This window comes from Leuciscus leuciscus (assembly GCF_965113295.1).
Source record: "Leuciscus leuciscus genome assembly, chromosome: 12".
NCBI lineage: Eukaryota > Metazoa > Chordata > Actinopteri > Cypriniformes > Leuciscidae > Leuciscus > Leuciscus leuciscus.
Window position 1 is genome coordinate 29,727,898 of NC_138736.1, and position 25,280 is coordinate 29,753,177.

General features: G+C 41.6%; 2 protein-coding genes across 3 annotated transcripts; one reads left to right on the forward strand and one right to left on the reverse strand.

Annotated features, from left to right (window-relative positions):
• The first annotated feature begins 524 nt into the window (after positions 1 to 524).
• Positions 525 to 4,836, forward strand: LOC309510832 (germ cell-specific gene 1-like protein). Of its 2 annotated transcripts, none has more exons than XM_082185756.1 (6): positions 525 to 743; positions 1,293 to 1,487; positions 3,078 to 3,125; positions 3,207 to 3,365; positions 3,451 to 3,562; positions 4,430 to 4,836. In XM_082185756.1, the coding sequence occupies exons 1-6, from the start codon at positions 548 to 550 to the stop codon at positions 4,827 to 4,829; spliced, it is 1,110 nt and encodes a 369-aa protein (XP_082041882.1). In that variant the 5' UTR covers positions 525 to 547; the 3' UTR covers positions 4,830 to 4,836. The 2 variants fall into 2 exon arrangements, with proteins under 2 accessions (XP_082041882.1, XP_082041883.1); XM_082185757.1 differs by having other exon boundaries at positions 1,296 to 1,487.
• A 2,338-nt stretch (positions 4,837 to 7,174) lies between these two features.
• rcvrn3 (recoverin 3) lies at positions 7,175 to 24,600 on the reverse strand. The gene is made up of 3 exons (XM_082185775.1): positions 22,254 to 24,600; positions 14,075 to 14,186; positions 7,175 to 7,275 (listed from the first exon to the last, which is right to left on the reverse strand). Exons 1-3 carry the CDS (start codon positions 22,632 to 22,634, stop codon positions 7,193 to 7,195), a joined length of 576 nt encoding a protein of 191 aa, XP_082041901.1. The 5' UTR covers positions 22,635 to 24,600; the 3' UTR covers positions 7,175 to 7,192.
• Positions 24,601 to 25,280: the final 680 nt, after the last annotated feature.

A 25,280-nucleotide genomic window follows, 5' to 3' on the forward strand; every position in this document is an offset into this window, starting at 1 on the left:
TATCCGAGAGACACATTCAGCATGAAGATTTTTCATTGTCAGCTTCATCTCCTCTGACTTTGGGTGCTTTGAGGACATATTGGCCATATATGTTGGTCGTGGACCGAGGGATCATCTCTGCATTTCACCAGCTGTGAACAAACAACACTTTTATATGGAATCCTAAGAAAAGCATTGGCAAGTGTTTTAACTTCCTCACATCTGTCTCATTTCTTTTCCTTTCTCTCTCTTTAAATCCTCTGCTCATCATCTAACTTCCACTGACCTTTAATTCTGCATCTTCAATTTCTATTTGTTTCCCTCGCTCATGTAAACTCCTCCTCTCTGACTTTTGACATTGGCCTGCCGCTTCAATCATTTCTTCTAAGTTTAGTAATCTTACTTTCCCATACAACACTGCCCACATTCCCACCACTCTTTTCTTTCCATCTCATCAACTCTAATTTCATCTGTAGGTGGATACGCATGCAAAGCTTCTTTCTTAGAGCCTGAATGTTGTCTTTGCTTTGTTATCTGCTGTTTCAGGTACTATCTGTATCATTCCACCATGTTGGAGCAGATGTCTCGCAGGAGTCGCTCCTTGCTGTCTCTCACGCTGACCTCTCTGGCCCTTGCGCTCTCTGTGCTGGCCTTCTGCACCTCATATTGGTGCGAGGGCACACATAAAGTGGTCAAACCTCTCTGTCTGTCGCCTGTGAAAATGAAGAACTGCGGACAGAACAACAGCCAGCCTTACACAAGTGGTAAGGATGTGTCTACACCGGAAAACTGTTTGCAAATAAGATCCCAGTCCTAGTCATTGCATAAAACACTTGACAAGCATTACTAAGAAGCGCATAGAGAGCAGTCTCTTATGTTTACATACTATATACAGATGTGTTTTTTCATAAAACTACTCTCCTGAATAATCTCCTGAAAATAACCTATTGCACTTTCATACTGTAAAGATCAGCGATTTACAGGTCAGTACTTGCTGTAGTGTAATCTTTTAGGTCAAACAACCTCTACAAATCTAATAGATCATTTTAACCCCGCTTACACTGAGGGAGATTATCACTACATCTAAATGTTATGGACGTCGATTCAAAATTAAGGTTTTCATTCAGATTAGGTGAACACTGATTGTGGGAATCTGGACAACATTGAAAATATGGCCGTAAGTGTCATTGCACATTTCTAGTCAATAGCAAAAATGATGGTATGTGTGTAAAATCGAACAGAATAGATTTGAAGCGGTCAGTCTCTTTTTATTCCATTGTTTTTTCATTGTTAAATTCTCTCTCTTTCCTCAGAAGTCCCAACAGCAGACCCTAAGAAACCAGATTCCAATGTGACAATGTCCCCAAAGCAGAAGGAGGAACTGGACCGAATGAGAGCCAAAAATCTGGCCAATGCAGTTCACTACATCTGGGAGACGGGAGAAGACAAATACATGTTGCGCTACTTTCACACTGGCTTCTGGTTGTCCTGTGAGAAACACAGTGAAGGTGCTTGTGAGGGTTTATGCTTCTGTGTTTCTTTCTGATACATGTATATTTTTAAAGAAAAAATTATAAATCAACAAAACCTCAAAATTTCCTTTTATTCCCAAAATTACTTTGCCTCTTTTTGGCTGGATGGAGTCTTGTAATGTTCTTCATGTAAAATTCCAATTAATGGAGTAATTCGAGTCCAAAGAAAATGAGTAAAACACACAATTAACACATAAACCAACTGTCATGTGGCCATCTGTCAAAGCTGTTATTGATACTAATGTCCTGATTCAGTCCCTTTGAACATCTGTTTCCTGTTGTGCCATTTCTTTCCTCTCATTTATCTGACATGGGGTCACCCCAGTTCTCAACATCTGCTTCAACAAGTCAGTCTTACACAACTCAGAGGACACGGCTATACGTTTCTAAAGTTATATAATACGCATCACTGTTTTAAATGCGATAGATAGTTGGATGGATGGATGGATGGATGGATGGATGGATGGATGGATGGATGGATGGATGGATGGATGGATGGATGGATGGATGCATGGATGGATGGATAAACGGATGGATGGATGGATGGATGGATGGATGGATGGATGGATGGATGGATGGATGGATGGATGGATGGATGGATGGACGATAGATAGATAGATAGATAGATAGATAGATAGATAGATAGATAGATAGATAGATAGATAGATAGATAGATAGATGGATGGATGGATGGATGGATGGATGGATGGATGGATGGATGGATGGATGGATGGATGGATGGATGGATGGATGGATGGATGGATGGATGGATGGACGACAGATAGATAGATAGATAGATAGATAGATAGATAGATAGATAGATAGATAGATAGATAGATAGATAGATAGATAGATAGATAGATAGATAGATAGATAGATAGATAGATAGATAGATAGATAGATAGATAGATAGATAGATAGATAGATGGACGGACGGACGGATGGACGGACAGATAGCTAAACGGATGGATGCATGGACAGACAGATAGCTAAACGGATGGATGCATGGACAGACAGATAGCTAACAGATAGATAGATAGATAGATAGATAGATAGATAGATAGATAGATAGATAGATAGATAGATAGATAGATAGATAGATAGATAGATAGATAGATAGATAGATAGACGGACGGACGGACGGACGGACAGATAGATAGATAAACGGATGGATGGATGGATGGATGGATGGATGGATGGATGGATGGATGGATAGATAGATAAACGGATGGATGGATGGATGGATGGATGGATGGATGGATGGATGGATGGATGGATGGATGGATGGATGGATGGATGGATGGATGGATGGATGGATGGATGGATGGACGGATGGATGGACGGACAGATAGCTAAACGGATGGATGCATGGACAGACAGATAGCTAACAGATAGATAGATAGATAGATAGATAGATAGATAGATAGATAGATAGATAGATAGATAGATAGATAGATAGATAGATAGATAGATAGATAGATAGATAGATAGATAGATAGATAGATAGATAGATTTTAATTAGATTAGATTTTAACATTTGGCAAAGACTGTGCTTATTGTTCACAGGTGAGAAATGTCGGAGCTTTATTGAACTGACCCCTGGAGAAACACAAGGTGAGATATTTATGAGCTGTACATGTAGAAAAGCTCTTCAAATGTACATGAAATAGCTCATTTCTGTTTCATATGCTGTAGGAGTTCTGTGGCTCTCAGTCATATCAGAGTTTGCATACATCAGCCTCCTGGCGATGGGCTTCCTTCTGATGTGGGTGGAACTGCTGCTCCTGTGTCTCAATAAGGAAATGTATGCGCTGAAGATCAATGCTTTTGCTGCCATGTGCACTGTGCTGTCTGGTGTGTTTCTGAGAGCTTTGGTGAAAAATATGGTTCTTAATCAGTATGCAATAGAGAAACAAACTATAACTTTTCTACATTTTAGGTTTGATGGGAATGGTGGCACACATGATGTATACAACAGTATTCCAGATGACTGTCAGCATCGGGCCCAAAGACTGGAGACCACAGACCTGGGACTACGGCTGGTCATTTGCGTAAGTCTCCATCTTTCTCTTGTCCATACTTTTATTTGCTCCCCTTTATTTCTGTGCTTTTCTTTTCTTTTTTTTCTATCAAATACCTGTAATATACAGTGGGCTCCAAAAGTCTGAGATGATATTGAAAATCTGGGACTCGTCATATTATTTAAACCGGGAGATAAACTGAAAGTTTTATAAAAGTTAAATTATATGTATGTTGTTATATTAATTAATAAATTATATTAAATGTTAAATAAATAACTTTTATTTTTTTCTTATTTTTTCATAACTTTAATATATGTTTTTTTCATAACTTTAATATATATATATATATATATATATATATATATATATATATATATGTATGTGTGTGTGTGTGTGTATATAAATAATATAGATTGTTACAAAAAATATATATATTTCAAATAAATGCTGTTCCCTGCTACTGTTTAACTTTCTATTAATTAAAAAATCCTGGGTAAAAATTGCACCACAGTTTCCTTAAATTTAAGCAACACAACTGTTTTCAACATTGATAATAATAAGAAATGTTACATGAGCACCAAATCAGTATATTAAAATATTTCTGAAGGATCATATGACACTGTAGACTGGAGTAATGATGCTGAAAATTCAGCTTTTCCATCAAAGAACATTTTAAAATATATTAAAAGAGAACACAATTATTTTAAATTGTAATAATATTTCACAATATTACTGCTTTTATTGTATTTTTGATCAAATAAATGCAACCAAGGAGAGCATAAGAGACTTCTTTCAAAAATATAAAATAAAATCTTACCAAACTTTTGAACTTTAAGTTGCAAACCATCATTAAAAAAATAATTTCACACTTAAGTCTCCATTGGTGCTCCTCCACAGCATGGCGTGGATCTCCTTCAGCTGTTGCATGGCAGCAGCCGTATTCACCCTGAACTCTTACACCAAGACCCTGATCGAGATGAAGCACCGTGCCCGGATCCGTCTGGAGGAGGCCCGTGCCGCCAGCCACGCGCCGCCCTATGATGAGGTCATCACGACCGGTGGTGGGAGCCTCTACTCGGTCAGCCAACTGGTTCAGCAAAGCCAGAAGAGTGCGTTTATCGACACTGTGTGGACCCCCAGGGAGGAAGGGTCTGGTGGGGGTATGGTGGGGGTGAAAAGCCCTCACGGACTGGTACTGGTGAGGGGGTGCGGGAGAGAGGGATGCGAGGACTGCGAGAGAGAAATGGATGAGATGGAAGATGCATTAGAGGGGGAAGGGAATGATGAAATGTGCTGAGGAGACATTATTCTAAGGTCTGGCTCTGATTTAAGGGACATTCACACAGAAGAACGCCCAACTAAACTGCAGGAAGTCCTTCATCATCGGCAGCATCAGTGACCAAGTTTACATGCATATCATTTTCGAATTAAGATCCATACTTTAAGCCTTTATTCTGAAAAACACGTTTACATGTATTGCAGCTATTCAAATATTCCTGTGTTCACGTAATCAGCATATTCCGAATAAACACAAGTGGAGGTTCTTATCCTTTTATTCTTTTCTTAAAATACTGGAGATGCTTTTGGAATTTATTCTGATGCATTGACTCATTTTGGATTGTAATTTAAGCATTAAATGTAATTTAAGTTCTTACAATTGCACACAAGAGTGGGACCCCGTGTTAAATGTCCTCTTCGTTCCAAAAATCTTTCTTCAATAGTTTGTTCACTCAGTGATTCAGATCGAGAGTTTTAGCTTCAGGAATTCTAAGAACATTTGTGCTTTCAATTATGCCTGGGAGGCTCATTCGGATTACATCTGGCTCTCTATCTTTTGTCAATCAAACAACCATTCTTCACTTCCAATTATTTATTTATTTTTTTTATTTATTTTTTTAACCAAGCACAATATCACATAATCTGAATATACAACAAGATGGAGTGATGGACAGATTACAACAAACAGAGGAATACCAGCAGCTTTAGACAGATGCTTTCAAAAGCTGGACAGAAGATTATGTGAATAATCTCCCCAGTAAGAGACAGAGATCAAGTGAGAGATGGAGAGAATGAGAAATGCTACGAAAGAAAATCAAAATCACAGAGGACAAGAGAGGAGACATGCTTTTCTTATGTTTTTCTTAAAAGAAAATAGTCTCAATGGTTAGGTTACAGCATGCGTATTATGGTAAAAGCAGACACACAATTGCATTTGTTGTCATTTAAAAAAAGATCCAACCCTGGCCAAAGACGTTGTTAGCCGTCTAAAAAAAGAGAATACTTGTGGTATGTCGTCTTTACACCACTGTAATGCAATAATAATATTACAGTGTAATATAGTGCAAAAATAAACCATGTAAAGCTTGTTTGGATGAAATAAAAATAAAAAGCAATGACACCATATCTTAATGTGAGAGAATAATTGAACAACTTCAACAATTTCACATCGGTTTCAATCCCAACACATTTTGATACCCCACTGGACACTAAACAACAGCAACTGAACATGAACCTCCACACTACAATCTAAAAAAGTCTATTAGAATTACTGTATAAGGTATGTGGTACGCGGGGCAGGCAGACGAGGAAGACAAATATAATCCAATACAGGTTTATTAAGCAAAAGATCCAAGAGACAGGCGAACGGGAAGCAACACACCAGAGGTGGACAGTAACATATATTTACTTGAGTACTGTACTTGAGGACACATTTTGGTTGGTAAATAAAGTCGGTTTGACGTAATAAACATTTTCAATGTTGGGTTTGATCTTCTAAATGTGAATTTTGTCATTGTTTTGGACCACACTAGCTTATAGATAACAGTAAGACAAACATATTCATACTGAAAGCCCAAAAACTTTAAATAGGAACAGCCATTTGGGTGTCCGAAACCATTCTGGATGTTATTGAGTGCACTTATTCAATCTCACATTCAATCCCACTACTGGAGCTGTGTTCTAGAAATAAATGTGATATTGATATGAGGGTAGGCAGGCATAGATTCAGAGGCATAAGGTACTATTGCATACAACAATGCAACAATAATAAAACAATGCATTGACATTTACTTTTTACTTTTGATACTTAAGTAGCCTACTTTTAAAAACAAGTACTTCTGAACTTTTACTTAAGTAAAAATCGGTCTTTACAACTTTTACTTGTATTTGACCAGTAGTATCTGTACTTTCACTCAAGTAAGGAAGTTGTGTACTTTGTCCACCTCTGCAACACACACACTTCACATAGACGATAACCGACTGAGGACTGAACAGAACAGGGAGTATACACAGGTTAAATGAGGGAAAAAAACAGGCACAGGTAGAGGAAGATCAACTACTCAGGGACTAACAGGTATAGACATGACAGAACATACTTGTGACAGTATGTGATTAAACAAAGAGGCGTACCTACAAACCACTAATTCATCAAATGTATGATAGAAATCAAATACAGTATACCATTAACTTAGATATTACGGTCAAAATGGAATGCACTATTATTATTTTTAAACAGATATCTATTGCTTGATAGAAAAAACTACCAGAACACAATGGTGACACAAATTAAGGATGGTGAATCTTTAATAAGCACATTTAATGTAGGCTACAACAAATGCACATGAAATCAAGCATGAGAAAACTGATCCTGATTATATTGGATCATTTATGGTCATACTGAATGAGCCGTAGTGCAATCTCGCTCTCTTGGACGGCTTGGATGAACTCCCCCTCTGCGATTCGCTCTGCATGTGTGAGAGAGAATTTGCCATGTAAAAATTGTCTGCATATCTATGGAAGCTTGTTTCCGCCATGAAATATTTTTTTAAAAAATAGAAAATTGTGACACTTTATTAAAAAAAAAATTCTCTCGCAGATGTGCGTTTATATCTCACAATTCAGACTTTTTTCTCCGAATAACAATTTTATTCTGACTATATCTCGCAATTCGGACTTCAGGCCTTCACTGTAAAAAAAAAAGTTGCTGCCTTAAATTTTTAAGTACAATCAACTGTTTAATTCATTTCAACTTAAATTACAGTAAACTGCCTGTAAAAAAATTAGTTGAACTTTGTCTATTTTTTTTTTAACGTTACTTATTTTGGTGAGTTAAAGCAATGTGAAAACATTTGTTGTCAACTTATTGATCATATAATATTTTGCAGTGTTTAACTAAGTTTATGTCACACAATTCAGAGAAAAAAGTAAGAATTATGAGATATGAATTCAGGATTAAAAAAGGTAATTGTGAAAAAATAAGCTCGTTATCCTGACTGTTTTTTCCTCGCAATTCAGAGTTCTCTTACGAGAGGTCTCTCGTACTGCGTAAGATATCTTACGCTAGGGGAAAATCCTTTTTCCGCGAGATATTGAAGCCAAAAATTATCCTTAATTTTGTAATAATGCAAAACGCGTTGCGGCAGCATGCAGACATAGGCGAGACAGCTCGCGCGCCTATTGGCTGCTCTGCGGCAACTGCAGCAGCCTATCGAGCGAGGCCTGGCGTGACGCCAGACCCAATCAGGGCACTTCGCGCCCGCTGCGTCACGTCCCGCCGAAATGGGCGTGGTCTAGGCCTATAAATACCGCTCGCAGGCAGCTATTATCTGATTTTTCATCCTTCAAGCGAAGCACACGCATCGCTGGAGCCGGAGAAGAAGCCGCGCCGTCTGAGAGAGAGCACCTTCAGCGGGACGAGTCACTGAAGTCGCTGGCCGCGCCGCCTTCCTGACTTCCTGCTGCGCTTTCCGGCGCTTATATCCTTTCCTTATTACACTGTACTTTTGTGTGTGTGTGTCGCCGCCGCGACACACATTCTAAAAGAGCTAGCGTCTTTTTAAAGATGCCTTCCTGCGGCTCGTGCTCGCTGACGGCGGCTGCCCTCACTGCGAGCTGATGGCAATGGCGACTCTGAGGACTCGCCTAGCCTTCTTCACCGAGACTGCTCCCCCGCCCGCCGCGGCGTCGCGCCGTAAAAAGCGCCGTGCCCAGCGGGCCCCGGAACCCTCCCTCAGCCGCCAAAGCTCGCCGGTTCGCCCGCTTGCTTCCCCGGCTTCGCCAGCCTCGCTTCCTGATGGACAGCGGCCGCCGTCTGCCGCCGCTTCCGTTGACATCGTGGATGAGGAAGCCCTGCTGGGAGAGGATGATTCCTGCTCTATCCTGGCGTCAGGCAGTGAGGATTGGGCGGGCTCTGAGGACCCCGCGCCCCCTGCCCGCACGTCGTCAGGCAAGAGAGCGTCCATCGAGACGGAGCTCATGCGAGTACTCGCACAGGCCGCGGCGAGCCTCGGCCTCGAGTGGTCTTCGCCTGAGCAGCCCGCTCACAACCGGCTGGATGGATTTTTCCTGCCTGGGGAGCGCGCTTCGCCTGCGTCCAGACCGGCGCCTTTTCTTCCTGAGTTACACGAAGAAGTCGCCAAGTCCTGGAACGCCCCCTATTCGGCTAGAGTGCGTCCTGCTGTTTCTTTGGCATTCTCCGCTGTTGACGATGCCAAGAACAAAGGATACCTTTCGCTGCCGCCGGTCGAAGAGGCGATAGCGGCCCACTTATGCCCGCCCTCCGCTGGACGGCGTGCTAAGTCGGCCCTACCCTCTAAAGCTTGCCGCACGACGTCAAGCCTGCTCCGCCGCGCTTTCTCCGCCGCCGGGCAAGCTGCGTCAGCGCTGCACACCATGGCAACGCTTCAGATCTTCCAGGCCGATCTCCTCCGTAAACTGGATGAGGAAGGACCTGACGCGATCTGCGTGCCGGACTTAAGGAGTGCCACGGACCTCGCTCTCCGTGCTACTAAGTCTGCAGCGCAAGCCATTGGACGGAATATGGCCTCTCTCACCGTGACTGAGAGACATCTTTGGCTGACGCTCTCGGAAATGGCCGAGTCTGAGCGCACCGCGTTCCTCGACGCCCCGCTTTCCGCCACAGGCCTCTTTGGATCCTCCGTCAAGGATTTCGCAGAGAGATTCGCAGAGGTACAGAAAACGTCACAGGCTATGAAGCACTTCCTCCCGAAGCGCTCCAGCTCTGCAGCAGGCCGTGCGAAACCGTCTGCTCAGAACTCACAGCCACAGCCACCGTCCACTGCCTCCACTTCACAGCGCCGCCAGGCCCGAAGCGCGAGACCGCACTCCCGCTCATCCGGTCGCCGCCCCGCTGTACGTGGCTCGCGACCTAGGATTACGGTGAAGCCCGAGGCCCCGAAGTCGTCCTAGCACAGCTAGGAAAACGACGGTGTTTAAGTCCCGCTGCGGCCAGACTCACACCAAAGCTATTCGCTCGTCCAGTTCCAGCAAATGTGACTGTTCCAGTGTTTTCTGCAGCCAACAAGTCGGTTCTGTCACCCGCTTGCCTGCACACAAATGCCGTTTTCACGGCTACCCAGATAAATCCCCAAAAGAGTGTATTTTCTGGTGTCCCGGCCACGGCCGATGGTGTTTCATGTGTAGTAAGAATGCCCACTGCCCAGTGCCCATCCCTACACACAAGCACAGCCTGTCACACAGGGCTCGCGCACATAAAACCGACTCAGATCGGTTGTGCTTCAAACATGGTGAATGTGCCCACTACCCAGTGCCCACTAACACCGCGTTATGCATGTCTCACGGTTTCTGTAAAAACGAAACCAATGTGCACTCGCTTCACGCAAGCGAACGATGCTTTCGGTGTGATAAATGTGCCCGCTGTCCCGCGCCCACATCCACACATAGACATGACAGTTCCCACGGGAACCGCCCAGCCCTCCCCCTCGCGGCTGACCACCGCAGAGGAGTCGAGCGCGGGCAATCTGCCCGCTGTTATCAGCGCGCCCCATGCCTCAAATGTCACGAGCGCGATGCTTGTGTTGCAGCACGCCGAAGCTTCTCCATCGCTGAGCGAGCGGAGCACGCTTCGTATTCAACCCCTAGCTATCCATGCAGACGCATGGGCAAAGCTGCCCGGGGTTTCGAAGTGGGTGCTGAACATTATAAAAAGAGGCTATTCGCTGCAGTTTCGCCGACGCCCTCGCCGCTATGTGGCGCGCGTCGAGACCACGGTAAAAACAGAAGTAGCACATTTACTTCGAGCCGAAGTGGCGAAACTATTGAGCAAAGGGGCCATAGAGCCTCTCTCTCAAGTTCAGAGCGAAGGAGGGCTATACAGCAGATACTTCCTGGTACCGAAAAAAGACGGGGGTCTCAGACCCATACTAGATCTAAGGCAACTGAACAAAGTGCTTGTGAAGCGACAGTTCAGGATGCTCACGACCAGACAAATCCTTGTGCAGATTCGCCAAGGAGATTGGTTTGTGTCAATAGATCTGAAAGACGCGTATTTTCAAATACAGATAGCGTCACGTCACAGGCGATATTTGAGATTCGCCTTCGAGGGCCAGGCATATCAGTACACAGTCCTGCCATTCGGTTTGTCCCTGGCACCCCGTACATTTACGAAGTGCATGGACGCGGCGCTCGCACCCCTCAGAATGAGAGGCATGCGAGTGCTGAACTATTTGGACGATTGGCTGATTCTAGCGCAATCTCGCGCAGTGCTCATAGAACACACGACAGTAGGCAGTAGACAACGCACTGACGCGTTTTTTTCCCCAGATAAAAGGACGCCACGTCTTGGTCCGTTCGGACAACATGTCTGTGGTGTCCTACATAAATCGCCAGGGCGGCCTCAGGTCCAAGAACCTGTACAGGCTGGCAGAACGCCTCCTGGTATGGGCTCAGTGCAACCTGCGCTCGCTCAGAGCAGCGCACGTGCCAGGGCTCCTGAATATAGGACAGGACAGACTGTCCAGGAACAATGTTCCGGCAGGCGAGTGGTCTCTACACCCACAGACAGTCCAACTGCTGTGGAAGAAATTCGGCAGAGTGGAAGTAGACCTGTTTGCGTCTCAAGAAAACGCTCACTGTCAGGAATTTTTCTCCAAGAGCAGGAGCGCGCTGGCCCATGTGTGGCCCCGCCGCCCGCTCTATGCTTTTCCCCCCGTCTCTCTCCTGCCTCAGGTGATAGAACGGATCAGGGAAGAAGGATGCTCAGTACTGCTGGTGGCACCGTTCTGGAAAAACCAACCTTGGTTCCCAGTCGTCATGCAGTTAGCGAGTACTGCCCCGTGGCCAGTACCAGTGAGGAGAGACCTCCTCTCACAGGCCCACGGTTCGATCTGGCATCCTCACCCGGAACTATGGTCCCTTCATGTCTGGGCCATCAACGGGTACATGTTGGACTCCCTGAAGGAGTATTAAACATGATCACGCAGGCTAGAGCTCCGTCTACGAGACGACTCTATTCCTCGAAATGGTCAGTGTTTTCGGGCTGGTGCACAGCCCGTGGTGTGTCACCCACAGACTGTGGTGTGGCGGAGGTGCTTTCCTTCCTACAAGAGCTGTTGGATGGGGGCAGGGCCCCCTCCACGCTCAAAGTTTATGTGGCGGCTATAGCAGCGTTCTCAGAAACAACGCTTGGTCAGTCAATAGGAAGGAACGATTTAGTCATCCGCTTCCTTAGAGGGGCTAAGAGACTGAATCCTCCCAGACCTCCCTCAGTCCCCGTATGGGACCTTTCTACGGTTCTGGAAGCCATGAAAGGTGCGCCATTTGAGCCTTTACAGTCAATCGATTTGAAACACCTGTCTTTCAAGGCGGTGTTTTTGCTGGCTCTCGCTTCAGTGAAGCGCATAGGGGATCTGCACGCGCTCTCTGTGAGCGCGGCGTGCATGGAGTTTGGGCCTAATGACTCAAAAGTTATACTCAAACCTAAGCATGGTTATGTTCCGAAATCCCTCAACACACCGTTTAGGGCGCAGGTTATCTCCCTGTCAGCCCTACGTGAGGAAAGAGACGCGAGCCTCCTTTGCCCAGTCAGGGCATTACGAGCTTATGTGTCTCGCTCGTCTGGTTTCAGACAGACGGAGCAGCTCTTTGTTTCGTTTAGCGGACGTTCTAAGGGACTAGCCGCGTCGAAACAGAGCCTATCCAGATGGATAGTTGATGCTATAGCGCTGGCATACGCCTCCAAGGGCATGCAGTGCCCGTTGGGTGTCAGAGCGCACTCCACGAGAGGCATGGCCTCTTCGTGGGCCTGGTCAAGTGGGATTGCCTTGCAAGATATTTGTATGGCGGCAGGCTGGGCCTCCCCGTCTACATTTATAAGGTTTTATAACCTAGAGGTTCCCGCCCTGCAGGCCAGGCTGCTGTCGGTCTAAGTTTACCAGTATTGTCTGACCTGATGCTATCAGCTCAGAATGCTGCGTCTACTGAGCACAGCTCAATGTTCGACAGTAAAAAAGTAGCAGCACGAGATGTGCCTGGGCAAACTGTGTAAGACCCACATTCCCCCATAAGTTCAGGCCGTACCCCGCCCTGTCTGTATGATGAAATTCGCGTCTCAGCGACGCTGCCATATGTGGAAGAGTGCGGCTTCGCCCCTCCCTCTTCCCGGACTCCCTGTGAGTTCCCTGAGTGATTGTGCACTATATGTACCCCGGGCTTTCGCCCTTGGGTCTTTGGTGTCAGATCTCAGCATGCACGGCGTTTTGCATTGGGTCCCCTAGCGTAAGATATCTTACACAGTACGAGAGACCTCTCGTAAGAGAACGTACTCGGTTACTAACGTAACCTCGGTTCTCTCTAGAAGAGGGAACGAGTACTGCGTATCTTGCCGTGCATGCACACGCTCTGGTTGCTTCGATGATGAAAAACCAGATAATAGCTGCCTGCGAGCGGTATTTATAGGCCTAGACCACGCCCATTTCGGCGGGACGTGACGCAGCGGGCGCGAAGTGCCCTGATTGGGTCTGGCGTCACGCCAGGCCTCGCTCGATAGGCTGCTGCAGTTGCCGCAGAGCAGCCAATAGGCGCGCGAGCTGTCTCGCCTATGTCTGCATGCTGCCGCAACGCGTTTTGCATTATTACAAAATTAAGGATAATTTTTGGCTTCAATATCTCGCGGAAAAAGGATTTTCCCCTAGCGTAAGATATCTTACGCAGTATTCGTTCCCTCTTCTAGAGAGAACCGAGGTTACGTTAGTAACCGAGTACGTTTCTATCTCACAGTTCTGGCAATTTTCTCACTTTTTTTCTCGCAATTGTGAGTTTATGTCTGGCGATTCTGACTTTTTTCTCTCAGAATTGTAAGATATAAACTCGCAATTGTTAGTTATAAAGTCCGAATTGTGACATGTGTGCCTGGTTTCACAGACAGGGCTTAGATTAAGCCAGGATTAGGCCTTAGTTTAATAAGGACATCTAAGTAGCTTTTATAAATGTGACTTAGAAAAAACACAACTGGTGTGCGTCTTGTGACCAAACAATGGCACTGACATATTTTTAGATATACCAGTGCAAGATGCGTTCAGTTAAAACAGCTCAAACATGCATTTTAGTCTAGGCTTAAGCCTTGTTTGTGAAACCAGGGGCTAAACTGTAAAAAAAAAAAAAAAAAAAAAAGATTCACAGAATTGTAAAATAAAAAGTCATAATTACCTTTTTTATTTTTATTCCATGGCGGTAACAAGCTTCCATAAATAACAACTAAGAACAGGCCATCTTTAGATTTCTTACCACTGTCCTTTTTGTCAAAGATGGCCCAGAGTTTCTCTGCTCTCTTCTCTGGTGTGCTTTCATCACTGGGAAGATTTGCCTGCTTCTCTTTGGGTATGAGTTGGAAAAGGGCCTGATGAGAAATCAGAGAGCACTGGATCAAGTTACTGGCTTGAATTAAATAACAGAATCCTGAATACACTGTACAACTTTATGCAATAGTATAGTCAGGGTCACTAAAATAGCAATAGTAAAATAATAATAGTATTCCTATCATAAATAATTACCATGACATTTTATGTTCAGTCCTCAGAGGTCATTTCTATTTTGGGGTGATGTTGTTGTTGGCCATTACATGGGCCTATTCTTTGGATAACATCTTATGACGCACAAAGGCGTATTTCTAAATCTGTTATTTTGTTCTGTAATCCATGCTTAGCTCAGTTTTAATGGATTTTGTTTAGGCTATGTGCTAAATTTATTTCTCCCCACATTCCCTCAGCTCTCTATCTGTTTGGCCTGAGTGCTATATATGTCTTACTCCTTCTTTAGAGCTTAACTTGCTTGTTTGGTGATTTGTTTGCATGTTGATTTGATTCACCCTAATATAACTGAAGTTACCTAACAATAGGTCAATACAAATAGATGAAATAGTGCCAGCTGTGCCAATCTTACTTAAGAGATTTGGCAAGATTAAGATTTGGAGTGCTCTTCTAACCCAAAATATAAATCTGCATGACTCTGAACAGCGTGAAAAGGTATTATAAATGATAAACCCAAATTAGAAGACTTTCAATTAAATTAATCATTCTGCAACTTTTCAATCCGTAAAAAAAGTCAATATCCAGAACATGAGTTATGCTAAAAAGGAAATTGAACATTTTCAGCAAATAACTATTTAAATTTTGGTCTGTCCACACAAAACTATTGCATGACTTAAAGGTGAACTAAGTAACTTTTTTTTACCTTAACTGAACAGCTTCGGAGTCATTAGAATGGTTATATTACTTATTTCGGGTTGAATGGTGGTCGTTTCGCACCCCCCTGGTGCCCGTGAGCGGAAAATACGCACTTGCAACTTTGAGCCGGCGGGCCGCTGGCCGCCGCGTCAGGAAGTCTCGCGTGATATCAGGTCTCGCGATGTAAACAATTGCTTTACGGCCAAAAGAAATCTGCTAAAATGCTGTCATTATTGCGCTCCCTCACGCTGTCCGAACCCGAATGAAGAAGACGTTTTAAAGAACGTCCCATCTGCTTTGATGTCGTTGATCTATAGCCTCTGGTGTCTGAGAATCAACAACGAGTTTTTACAACAGTGTTGTCAAATATCTATTCCGAAGCTGTGGGGGGAGCTCTAGCGAGAAACCTGCGAGCAAAAAGTGAGAATACAGCGAAGAAGTCCCGAAGCTACTGAGTGCTGCTTTAAGAAGACTTGGAATATTGTGTAAACCCAATTAACGGTCCAAATGGGGGTTTCCGGTAGGACGGGTGAAGGTTTTTGCGTGTTACTGTCTTTCCGCGAGGCAAAGTAATTTAATTCCATTTAAGCTTTTATCTGACTCCATTTTATCACGACCTCGAATTTAAGTTAGATTGCCAATTAGTTATTGGTCAATTATATAATAGTTAAGCAATACATTTGATTGTTCTATTTAACTCTTTACTTATATTTTACCCGTTCATATTAGGAAGCTATGTCGCTCAGAGGTCCTCACGCCTTGTTTAACATGGGTCTCACGATCACAATCTCGCCAGATTCAATATTAGTCGTCACTAATCTGACGCAAAACTTGTGGTAACATTCGGATCCGCTTAATCTACTTGGGAAAACAATTTTGAGTCAGTCGGAATAAAATAAAATGTAACAATTTATTATGTTAGGTAAATGTATCATGCCAATTTCATAATCAGTTCAAAGATAATAAATACAAAACATCAAATGCTCTGGAATAAAGAGAAAAGATGCGAACCCGACATTAGAAATTACATGATGCTGAGAGTCTTGGCCACTCTCAGCATCACAGGCTAATTTGAGCTACAAATCGCCACAAGCCTTCTTCAGCATCTCCCTAAATACTCAGACCAAGGCAGAAACCTCTTTTCAAATGTAAACATGAGTTCACAGTGAGAATTTGCATTAATCACCGTTCCAGACTTACTGGGGACAGCAGTTGATTTACATGGGGGCACACCCGCAGCATGTTAACAAGATATCTCTAAACTCTCCACACCTTATTACTGTTTTGGTTTACTTCTGTGGGTATGAGACCTTTGTACCAGTCACACCGAGACTTTTCAAATGATACCAAACATGTGTAATACTGTATGACAATTATTCACATTAAACCATATAGATTCTTGGGTGAATTTTGGTGATCTCAGCATGAGAGAGAAGGAATGGGGGAAGAGAGAAAGAGATGTAGATTAGGATGATTCTGAGGTGAGACTTGCGTCTTGAATGGTGCACAAGAGTGAGTTCAAATGTTAATTTCCTTTGTTCTCTCAGAGAGTTGCCCACTCTTCCATTTTTTCCAGTCTTACAATTGTGTGTAAGGCCTCATACCAAGAACAATAACTGTAAAGTTTAAATAATCATTCTAATTATTTGAGAATATAGCAAAGTCCACAACACATCACAACTATAATGATAAGAGGAATGATATCATTGGAATCACTTTCAGAAAGATTTGTTCCTGATGCAACCAATCAGAATCTATCCAACTTAGAGGGATGGTTCACCCAAAAAATGATTTACTTATCCTCAAGTTGTTCCAAACCTGTATGAGTTGCTTTCTTTTGATGAAAAAAAAAAATATATATTTTGAAGAATGTTGGTAACCAGACAGTTGACGGTATATTGACTTCCATAATAGGAAAAAAATTACTGTGGAAGTCATTGGCTACTGTCAACTGCCTGGTTACCAACATTTTCTAAATATCTTCTTTTGTGTTCAACAGAAGAAAGCAACTCATACAGGTTTGGAACAACCTGAGGGTGAATAAATGCTGACAGAATAACATTTTTTGGGTGAACTATCCCTTTAAGAGAATTCAAGCATTTAAAGCTGCAGACAACATAACTGCAGAGCCCACTTACAATACACAGGAAGTTATGTTACGTTGGTGTGGACATTTCTCCTTATATCCTCCTGGGACCCAAGAATAGACTTTTGTCCACTGTAGTGGACATTATATTTTAGTGAATTTCTCTGACATCATACATGTCACATGACACAACCTGGGTGTCCTGTAAAGAGCACAATCAGGGCTTTTCAGAGATACCAAATGTTTGGAGGTTTCACCATGAAAACAACTTATCCTTGGTCTTTAAAAATGTCTGACATTAATTTAGTGATCAAATGTAGCATTCTTATGGAAATATGATAATATATTGTAATTATAATTTAAATTGGACTACTTTTCAAATTGTATTTCATAAAACAACATCTCAGGAAACTGTTATGGGGTTTCAAATAAAAAAAAAACTTTCTGTTCCAGAACAGGGCATTGATTTCAAACGTGTCCACTGTAGAGGACATCAGGACTTAAATCGTCTTTATCAGGCATTTTAGGAGACACAACAAGTGAATATGGAAATAAATTATACATCAATATTCCTATGAAATATTAGATATTATTATTAAAAATGTTGCCAATTATTACTCCAATTATTACTCCAATTATTACACTTCTTTTTTCATTAAATGTTGCTCCAAGAACACATTATTGTGCAAATTAGATACAGTGTATAGATACATTGCATTGAATGGGAATATTAATTTACGGCCATTTTACCCACATATTGCATAAAGTAAAATGGTGTATCAATTCATTCCGTTATTTCTTTCATAACATAGTTGAGAATAATCTTTATACAAATTTTGTTTGAAAAAATCCTGAAACCCCAAAATTTATTGGTGATTGAAAAAAAAATCCCATTGTTTTTGCCTATACATATAATTTCTTGTCATTTTATTTTTTAAACAATTTAGTCCTGGCGTCCACTACAGAGGACATAGCATAACATATGAATAAAATATTATTTTTCACCATTTGTTTATTGTGCTCTAAACAGTGTGATGACATGGGAAAAAACTAAATTCAAAAAACTTTTTTTTTCTGGGTCTCAGGAGGCTATGTTCCACGAAAGAAAGTCATACAGGTTGACTTACAGACATGTGAAATGACGAAATAATTTTTATTTTAGGGTGATCTGTTTCAACACAATAAACCAGTCGAAATAAGGGGTTTAACACGATTCAAAACGCAACAAAAATATGTCACATTCTCAGCATTGTCACAAGAGCGTCTTCTTTTATGACCAATTTTCTGTCATGGCAAAGCTACTACAGTTTGAAGAATCTTGCTGGGCAATTTTTAGTTTATCTGAATTAAACATACTGTAAACCCTAATGCTCAAAATAATTAATTGGTTTGAGTAGGGTAAACTTAAAATAAACAAATTAGTTCAATCAAATTAACTTTTATGAGCATTTACAACATCTTTTTCTTTTGAGTTCACAAAACTGACACTTCTTAAGTAATTGGAATTGTTTCATTGTTTTGAGTTTTATTAACTTGTATGAAACTTGTATTCAAAATGTATGAATTGGCTTACTCATATATTTCAAGTTAATGTGTCTTAATGCAAGTTAAGTACAATTAAAATGTATGTGTTAAAAATAAAAATCTGCCAGTTCTGCTTACTTCAAATACCTTCAAATACCTTTTTTTTTTTTTTTTTTTTTTACTTATTCAGGGTTTACAGTGCAGTTTAAAGCAGCACTCACTCAGTAACTTCGGGACTTCTTCGCTGTATTCTCACTTTTTGCTCGCAGGTTTCTCTCTAGAGCTCCCCCCACAGCTTCGGAATAGATATTTGACAACACTGTCGTAAAAACTCGTTGTTGATTCTCAGACACCAGAGGCTATAGATCAACGACATCAAAGCAGATGGGACGTTCTTTAAAACGTCTTCTTCATTCGGGTTCGGACAGCGTGAGGGAGCGCAATAATGACAGCATTTTAGCAGATTTCTTTTGGCCGTAAAGCAATTGTTTACATCGCGAGACCTGATATCACGCGAGACTTCCTGACGCGGCGGCCAGCGGCCCGCCGGCTCAAAGTTGCAAGTGCGTATTTTCCGCTCACGGGCACCAGGGGGGTGCGAAACGACCACCATTCCAATGACTCCGAAGCTGTTCAGTTAAGGTAAAAAAAGTTACTTAGTTCACCTTTAATAGCACAGGCATTTGAAGGGAACTCTATTGTCACCATGAGTACTCACGTACAACAACCACAACCCAATAACGCATGTCTAGTATTCACAACAGAAGTCCTGCTTTGATGTAATATAACACTGTTGATTATTGAATGAGAGTTGTGTCACTTTTCTGTTTGTGTTTGGACTTCCTCTGTGGTCATTGTTCAGTTTCTAGCTACTCCTCCTTCATTAGTTCATTTGGTTCAGCTGTGTCTTGTTAGTTACTATGGTTACTGTCATTGAGTTCATTTGGCCCAGTTGTGTCTCGTTTCCCTGACCTGGGGCCTCATTTATAAAACTTTGCGTAGGATTTGCGGCAGAAGTGGCGTACGGATGAAACATAGGACGTGCGTACGCACAGAAATATTCGGATTTATAAAACCGTGCGCACGCACATCCTACGCAGTTTTCCCTTAATAAATCACAATCAATTCTAAATGTAGCGCAGCTTTTGCGGCTTCATGTCACGCCCATAGTTGCCCATAAATAGTCCGTGAAACGCCCACAAGTTAATATTCATCGATTGCGAAATCATGGCAAACACAGAGAGGAAAACCAAGAAACGTAACTTTCATTACGTCATTACGCATTGTGATGGCATCATGGCATTTTATTACCATCCATTTGATTGCATCTGACAAGCTACAGATGTGTTATGAGGATGAATTGCATAACATGCCAATATTATTGCAGAACATATTTCACTTTTCTTTTTGCAAATATGTGTTCATTTGCATTTCTGTTGTAATCTTCGTTTGATTTAGTTTGTTTTACACTGCAGATCGATCAAACGGGTATTCGTGTAGGCTGTTAATTGTAAGACTTGCTTTGTGAAGTCTTCATGTTATTTATGAGAGTATTGCCAGTTCTTTTACACAACGCGTGAGCTTAGAATTATAAGGTTCTATCTCCACTTTTGGTCGAAATTGAGTTTTTGACATAATCTGATCCATTAGGTGTTTATTAATGCCTGTGTGGTGTTATTTTTGTTAAAAATAAAATTGTTAGTAGTTATTAATAATTAATCAAATAAAAAGGTTCCATCTCACAAAAACATAAACCGAGTTGGGATTATAAGGTTCTATCTCCAGTAGATTCAAAATCCAATCAAGCTGTGTGCTTGTATTATAAATATATAAATTGATTAAAATCAATGGTTATAAACATTTATTCTTTGAAATGTGGGGTTTTATTTGTAAAAGTGGAGATAGAACCTTTTAATTCCAAACAGAATCAGAGCTCTCAGAATTATAAGGTTCTATCTCCATTTGGGCCATCTTAAAAAGTCCCATTTCCAAATGTGCCAGGATTTTGATATTCTATCCTCAAAGTACCTGTAGGGTGATGGTCTTGTTGAGCTATAATAGTAGATTATACTACATAACAGTTTTGCCAGTTGGGATGTAAAAACTTTGATACTCAATATCTCAGAACTACCCTAAACGGAGATAGAACCTTATAATTCTAAGCTCACGAACGGTCTACAGTTTCACACACTTTCACGTGTTTCTTCCGTCTGCCGACGGTGTCGCCATTTCTCATTTCACCCGTTTTTGTGCGTACGCCTGGGTCAGAGCTTGCGTGAAGGACCGCACATTTTCCCGTCAAGTTTGCTTTTTATAAATACCAATTATTGCGTAGAGAGCGGCGTACGCCTTCTTTTGTGCGTACGCAACGTTTATAAATGAGGCCCCTGTTCTCTGTGTATTTAAGCCCTATGTTTCTCCCTGTTTGTTGTCTTGCATTATATATTGTTATCAGTGATTTGTGGTTGTTTGTTTTCTGGTCTAAGTTTTGAATTAAAGTATCCTATTGTATCTCCTTCGTTGTGCACTTGATCTTAACCACCTCACCTGTGACAAGTTGACTGTCTCAAGATGATATAACAATAAGGGATATCATTTATTCTGATGATTCATCATCTGCAACATCTCTGTCCAAAACCCTACACTACTCCCTGGGAAATTGATCGGCCATTTCTGAGAAGTAGGCTTAAGAGTTGACATGTCATTGAATCCTCCTGTGCCCATGGTCTTAAATCCTGATTGCACATTGAGGCGCTTATCTCTCACACAGTACCCACCACCGAACCCTTCTGCCTCCCTCCGCAATGAGTTCTTATAGAGCTTGGGCTTAAGGGTGATGTCACTCCATGCTTCTAATCACTGATCTTAGGTCAGCTTGGATGTTAAATGCTCTTTATGTTTTAAATGTATGGTTAAAACGTCTCTGAGACACATTCATTAAGCCGCGATCCCTTATGACTTAGGTGTGGTTTCGCCCCACCAGGTAAACTTACCAGCTCCACCAGTCACACTGGGGAAATTTTGCAGGCAAAAAAAGGTAAATTGTTCATTGTCAATAGTGTAGCAATATAATAGTGTAGCCACAGCTCACACAGAAGTCACTTTCAAATCAAGCAACTTTCTGTTGGTAAACGTGGAAAATTTGTGTGACCAACTGGAACACGAGTGAAATCTGTGTTAGGATTTTTTTCGGCCAATCGAAACTCCCGATCACATGAATTCAGAAATGGCCTTATTTCGCCCGCAAACTTTCACAGAGCAATGGTAATTGTGATTGCACCTTTACTGTCTGAGGGAGTTAATGTTAATGGCTAATAGATAAATAAATACAACTGATTTATTCTTATTATCAACCCAACAGTAAGTGGGGCGTTTTGTTCTGTGAAGACTATTTGTTTGTCTGAGCAATGGCAGATGGAGGGAGTGTTCAGGGGGAAACCTATTTGAAATCATTTGTTTGGGTGATGCAGGAAAATAGAAAAGCATAATATTTTTTCATAGTAGGCTACATTCTATGATAGATCTTGGGAACTCAATCTGTGGAATGGTGGTTTGTCCAGAAGGACGGAGAACACAGCTCCTTCAGCAGCTCTTCTTTTACATTTGATGTGAAATCTGTTTAATTTCTTACCTGGCTGAGTTCAATCACTTCAGATTTTGTGACGTAACCATTCTTGTCCACATCAAACAGTGAGAAAGCCCACTCCAGCTTTGAGGTGGACTTGCCTGAAGAGGTCATGTGAAGAGCAACAACGTACTCCTGAAAGTCTAATGTTCCATCATCATTGGCATCAAAAGACCGAAAAACGTGTTGGGCATAGGTCTTGGCGTCACTGTCGGGGAAGAATTTACCGTAGATCTCCTCAAACTGTTGTAGTGTGATGCGACCTGTAGGACACTGCTTCTGGAAGTTATCATACCACTGGGTGATCTCAGCTTCAGAGAACCTGGTGGTCAGCTTGAGGTCATCCAGGATCTCTCTGGGAATCCCTCCACTCTGTGCGTTTCCCATGGCTTCCCTTTGAGTAATACAGAGGAAATTGATGCACTAACAAAGGCTTGTAATTGTGTCCTTGGTAAGGATCAGATGGAATGTTAGTCACTTAAGGTCAGTCAAAGCAGCGTTACGTCATGAAAGTGCATATTCTTAAGTGTTTAGTAAGTGTTTCAATATGAAAGTGTCCTAATGAACAAAAAACAGTTTAGTCTGCATTTTTGTCCAAACTATTTTACAGATTTAGCCTGATATAAGATCCGTCCATTGCTTTATTTATTGTGCACAGAGCTCATTAAAAGAAATGAAGAAATAATAAATACAAAATCACTGTACTAAAATTAACTCAAAAGTGTTTAATGTAGTTATATAATGATTAATATGCATGATCTGATTATCATTGTACTCTGAGAGATCAATATATATGAAATTAAATATAAATAAATAGAAAACAACATGCTTACCTGTGGTTGTGGTTCAAGGATGAAGATTCACAGGGCAAGTAATCAAGGTGGAGTGTGGAAAAGTAATGAGACCGTGTTGAAGGAGGTGGCTACCTCTCCATACTGGGTTAAGTCAATTACACAAGATTGCACAAGGCTCAGACAGAAAGAGATTTACATTTCATTTTAATGCACAGTTTCTGTTCTGTTCTTTTGAACTCCATATTCATTGTAGTCACTGTTTCAGCTAAAAGGCTCTGACAAATGGCTAAAATAAATTACACCTTGATGAGATGAACTGTTTGCCACAACAAAAGATTTTTACATTTTGTTCTATGTAAAAAAATTTGTAGTTTGTTAATTGTGGTATTGGTTGTTTTATTTTAACAATACCATGGCTAAGATTGCCATCTTTAAATACAAAACGTACTTCCACAGTATTATCCTCAATGGGTGCATAGAGATCAGTGCCTGGAGAGAGGGATTTCCGTTCAGATCTTCATAAATCTCATTAAACTAAGTGGTGATGGTCTTCCCCTCTTGGTGTGCTGCCCAGATTTACAGCATTTTGATGTGCTTTAGTGACCTTTGAAATAAAAACTGTTAATGCAGTTATAAAAAGACAATTACCTTTAAGGCAGCTATAAAAAGACAAAAAAGTTTACTTGAAATTCTCATGTGATGCATCATTATTAGATTATTAATGATTAAAAACATTTATTTATTTATTCAGGGGTGAATTGAGGTAAACTTTTTGCCATTTAGATGACTGGGAAAAAATGTCACAGTTATCCTGAATTAATTAATTAATTATTCAATTTGAATGTTGAATATCTGCTCACTTGAATCCAGCCCCAGGCAAGCCTTTTTTATTGAAGTTTTTATTTATTTATTGGAAGGATGATAGCAGTCACGTAAAGGGCGATTTATGTATTTTAAAACAGAAAGAAAAAACCAAAGTGCTTCAAAATCGCTCCAATTTAAATGTTGCCTAGTGACATTCTATACAAGCTATCCTTATTTTGAATCTGTATCCTTCTCTAACATTAAGTTTATCTTTGCTCCTTTTATAGCGTTGGATTTTCTCTGGGTCATAATACATCCTGACAGACAGTCTTGTTCTGATCAGCTTACTGTCCCTAGTCTACCTCGTCCTGCCTACGATAATGTCCCCATACCAGACAATCCCTGAACATTTGCTCTATAAAGAGAGAAATAAACAGGAGTTGTTTAAGGAGGGAAAGAACAACAACACGTGACAGGGAAAGGAATGCCAAGCTTCTGGCAGGTCATTTAATGACTGGTATACAGTTAATTACGTCTTCCTATACTGGATTAAATCCACATAATGCCAATTTAATGTAAACGCTCCCCAGTGAGCACATCACAAGATTTAACACAGGGAATCCCAATCTATTGTGACTTATCGTGGCTAATGCCTATATGCCTATCTGTAGTCAGTGTACTTTTTTTTCTTTTTCAACAAATGTGAACATGAATATAGCTGGTCAATGAACATAGCTGCTTAACATAAAATACTATTTAAAGACCCACTCCGATGAAAATCATGTTTTTCTAGGTGTTAACATGTTCTTGTGGCATTTTTCTTATGCTAGAGGACATATCTTGAGAAAAATAAGCTCAAAGTTGTATTTCTGAGTATTTCTGCATTCAAATGGCTGTGAATCAGTAGCAGACGCTAAAATGCCGGCTAAAATAGACTGGAGTTGTGACGTAGTAACTCCACTGGGCGGGGCCACAAGCTCATACTCCCCTCCGCCCCGCCCGCTCAGGTTCTGAGGAGTAGAGAAGACGATGGCGGATCAATACCTATGTGCGGTAGCGGGTTGCAATGCTAAGAGGAGAGATATTGGTATTAGCTTTCATGCTTTACCAAAACATGTTGCTGTGAGAGATGAATGGATTACGTTCCAGGGTTCCAGACTGCGACCATTTTTTGAGAATGTGCGAGTTAAAATGTTATGTGGTCGCATTTGTGCGAGTGCATGGTCATGTACTACTCAGTTAAATTCACGCATGAATTTTCCTGCATTGAACTTGTTTTAGCGCCCGCCAAAGTGATTTTTTGTCCCGCCAAAGTCTTATTTGATCGGTGAGTAATGTAGATGAACTGTTGCGCTTGTGACAGGACATGTTTATAACTGAAAGAACGAGCAGAGAGAGAGACCCGGACGCGCGCGCGCGCACTCTCTGTCTTAGG

Coding starts and splice junctions, on each gene's coding strand:
- LOC309510832 (XM_082185756.1), top strand. CDS start 548: ATGTTGGAGCAGATGTCTCGCAGGAGTCGCTCCTTGCTGTCTCTCACG. Junction 1,488..3,077: donor CTGTGAGAAACACAGTGAAG/GTGCTTGTGAGG, acceptor TATTGTTCACAG/GTGAGAAATGTCGGAGCTTT. Junction 3,366..3,450: donor CATGTGCACTGTGCTGTCTG/GTGTGTTTCTGA, acceptor TCTACATTTTAG/GTTTGATGGGAATGGTGGCA.
- rcvrn3 (XM_082185775.1), bottom strand. CDS start 22,634: ATGGGAAACGCACAGAGTGGAGGGATTCCCAGAGAGATCCTGGATGAC. Junction 14,187..22,253: donor AAGTGATTGAACTCAGCCAG/GTAAGAAATTAA, acceptor ATTTCTCATCAG/GCCCTTTTCCAACTCATACC. Junction 7,276..14,074: donor CTTTGACAAAAAGGACAGTG/GTAAGAAATCTA, acceptor TCACACATGCAG/AGCGAATCGCAGAGGGGGAG.